Source organism: Suricata suricatta, chromosome 11 (assembly GCF_006229205.1).
Source record: "Suricata suricatta isolate VVHF042 chromosome 11, meerkat_22Aug2017_6uvM2_HiC, whole genome shotgun sequence".
Lineage (NCBI taxonomy): Eukaryota > Metazoa > Chordata > Mammalia > Carnivora > Herpestidae > Suricata > Suricata suricatta.
Genome location: NC_043710.1, coordinates 6629481 through 6631469, shown reverse-complemented (window position 1 = coordinate 6631469; position 1989 = coordinate 6629481). Strand labels below are relative to the sequence as shown.

Here is a 1989-nt window from a genome sequence, read left to right as displayed (position 1 = left end):
TCCCCCCCCCCCCCCGCCCCCCGGCCCTGGGCCTGCTGTCCACCTCTCCCCTGGCCCCCCACGCCCCCGAATTCCATCAGCCTGCCCTTCACCGCCACCTCCCACTTTGCAGGGAGGGCGGCTCCGGCGCCCCCGAGCAGGCGGAGTGCGTGGAGCTGCTGCTGGCCCTAGGCGAGCCGGCCGAGGAGCTGTGCGAGGAGTTCCTGGCTCACGCCCGCGGGCGGCTGGAGGCCGAGCTGCGGAGCCTGGAGGCAGAGCTGGGGCCTTCCCCGCCAGCCCCCGACGTCTTAGAGTTCACTGATCACGGAGGAAGCGGCTTCGTGGGTGGCCTCTGCCAGGTGGCCTCGGCCTACCAGGAGCTGTTCGAGGCCCAGGGCGCGGCGGGTGCCGAGAAGCTGGCAGCCTTCGCCCGGGAGCTGGGGGGCCGCTACTTTGCGCTGGTGGAGCAGCGGCTGGCGCAGGAGCAGGGAGGCGGGGACAACTCGCTGCTGGTGCGGGCGCTCGACCGCTTCCATCGGCGCCTGCGGGCACCCGGGGCCCTGCTGGCCGCTGCTGGGCTGGCCGAGGCGGCCACGGAGATCGTGGAGCGAGTGGCCCGCGAGCGCCTGGGCCACCACCTGCAGGGCCTGCGGTCGGCCTTCCTGGGTTGCCTGACCGACGTGCGGCAGGCTTTGGCTGCGCCTCGCCTGGCTGGAAAGGAAGGCCCGGGCCTGGCCGAGTTGCTGGCCAATGTGGCCAGCTCCATCCTGAGCCACATCAAGGCCTCGTTGGCAGCCGTTCACCTCTTCACCGCCAAGGAGGTGTCCTTCTCCAACAAGCCCTACTTCCGGGTATGGCCAGCCTCTGGGCTTGCGTCTCCCCAGCCCCCCCCACCCCCATTCTGGGCATTGTTTCATTCATCCTGAAGATTGGCAGCCTCCAGGGCACACAGTCCTTGCCCCAGGCACCCTGGATGTGCCTTCAGGCAGCCCTGAGGAAGGCTGGCACTACCTGGGGGGAGGGGAAGGCTCCGAGGGCATCTGAAAGCAGGGTCCCCAGCACTGGCTTTGTCCGCTCTGCACTCCCTCTCCAGGCGGGGGAGCTACTCTTGGGGATCGGAATGCAGGATGCAGCTGTCCCTTGGAGAGGGGCTAGGGCATTTAGGGTCCCAGTAGAGGGTCCGTGGCAGCACCTGCCTGGAAGAGGGGACCCGCTGTGTATCTGTGGCCCTCCTCCTTGCAGGGCGAGTTCTGCAGCCAGGGTGTACGTGAGGGCCTCATCGTGGGCTTCATCCGCTCCATGTGCCAGACGGCCCAGAGCTTCTGTGACAGCCCCGGGGAGAAGGGGGGTGCCACGCCACCGGCCCTGCTCCTGCTGCTCTCCCGCCTTTGCTTGGACTATGAGACGGCCACCATCTCCTACATCCTCACCCTCACTGATGAACAGTTCCTCGTGCAGGTGAACCGCTGGCTCCCAGCAGTGAAGGGGATGGTGGTACTGGGAATCCAGGGAGCTGGGCAGTGCCCAGCGCGTACCCAGCTCCTGCCTGGCGGTGGCCCCTGACCTGCCCCCAGTACTCACCGTCCCTCTGTCCTCTGCGTCCCTGGCTCAGGACCAGTCTCCAGTGACCCCCGTGAGCACACTGTGCGCAGAGGCCAGGGAGACAGCACGGCGGTTGCTGACCCACTATGTGAAGGTGCAGGGCCTGGTCATATCACAGATGCTGCGGAAGAGCGTAGAGACACGGGACTGGCTGAGCACCCTGGAGCCCCGGAACGTGCGAGCCGTCATGAAGCGGGTGGTGGAGGACACGACGGCTATCGATGTGCAGGTGCTGGCCCCGGGCTGGCTGGGAGGCGGGCTGTGGGGTCCTGATGCGGGCTGTGGGGTCCCGATGCGGGCTCCGGGGATCCCGATGCGGGCTGTGGGGTCCCGATGCGGGCTCCGGGGATCCCGATGCGGGCTGTGGGGTCCCGATGCGGGCTCCGGGGTCCCGATGCGGGCTGTGGG

The 1989-nt window shown here is 68.6% G+C and overlaps 1 protein-coding gene across 1 annotated transcript in view; it reads left to right on the top strand.

The window, feature by feature from the left end:
- VPS51 (VPS51 subunit of GARP complex) overlaps positions 1 to 1989 on the top strand; it is an 18472-nt gene that overhangs the window by 14140 nt on the left and 2343 nt on the right. The window contains exons 5-7 of the mRNA XM_029956443.1: positions 113 to 830; positions 1222 to 1437; positions 1592 to 1810. Of these exons, the coding sequence (XP_029812303.1) occupies positions 113 to 830; positions 1222 to 1437; positions 1592 to 1810 (1153 nt within the window). The remainder of the gene's footprint in view (positions 1 to 112; positions 831 to 1221; positions 1438 to 1591; positions 1811 to 1989) is intronic.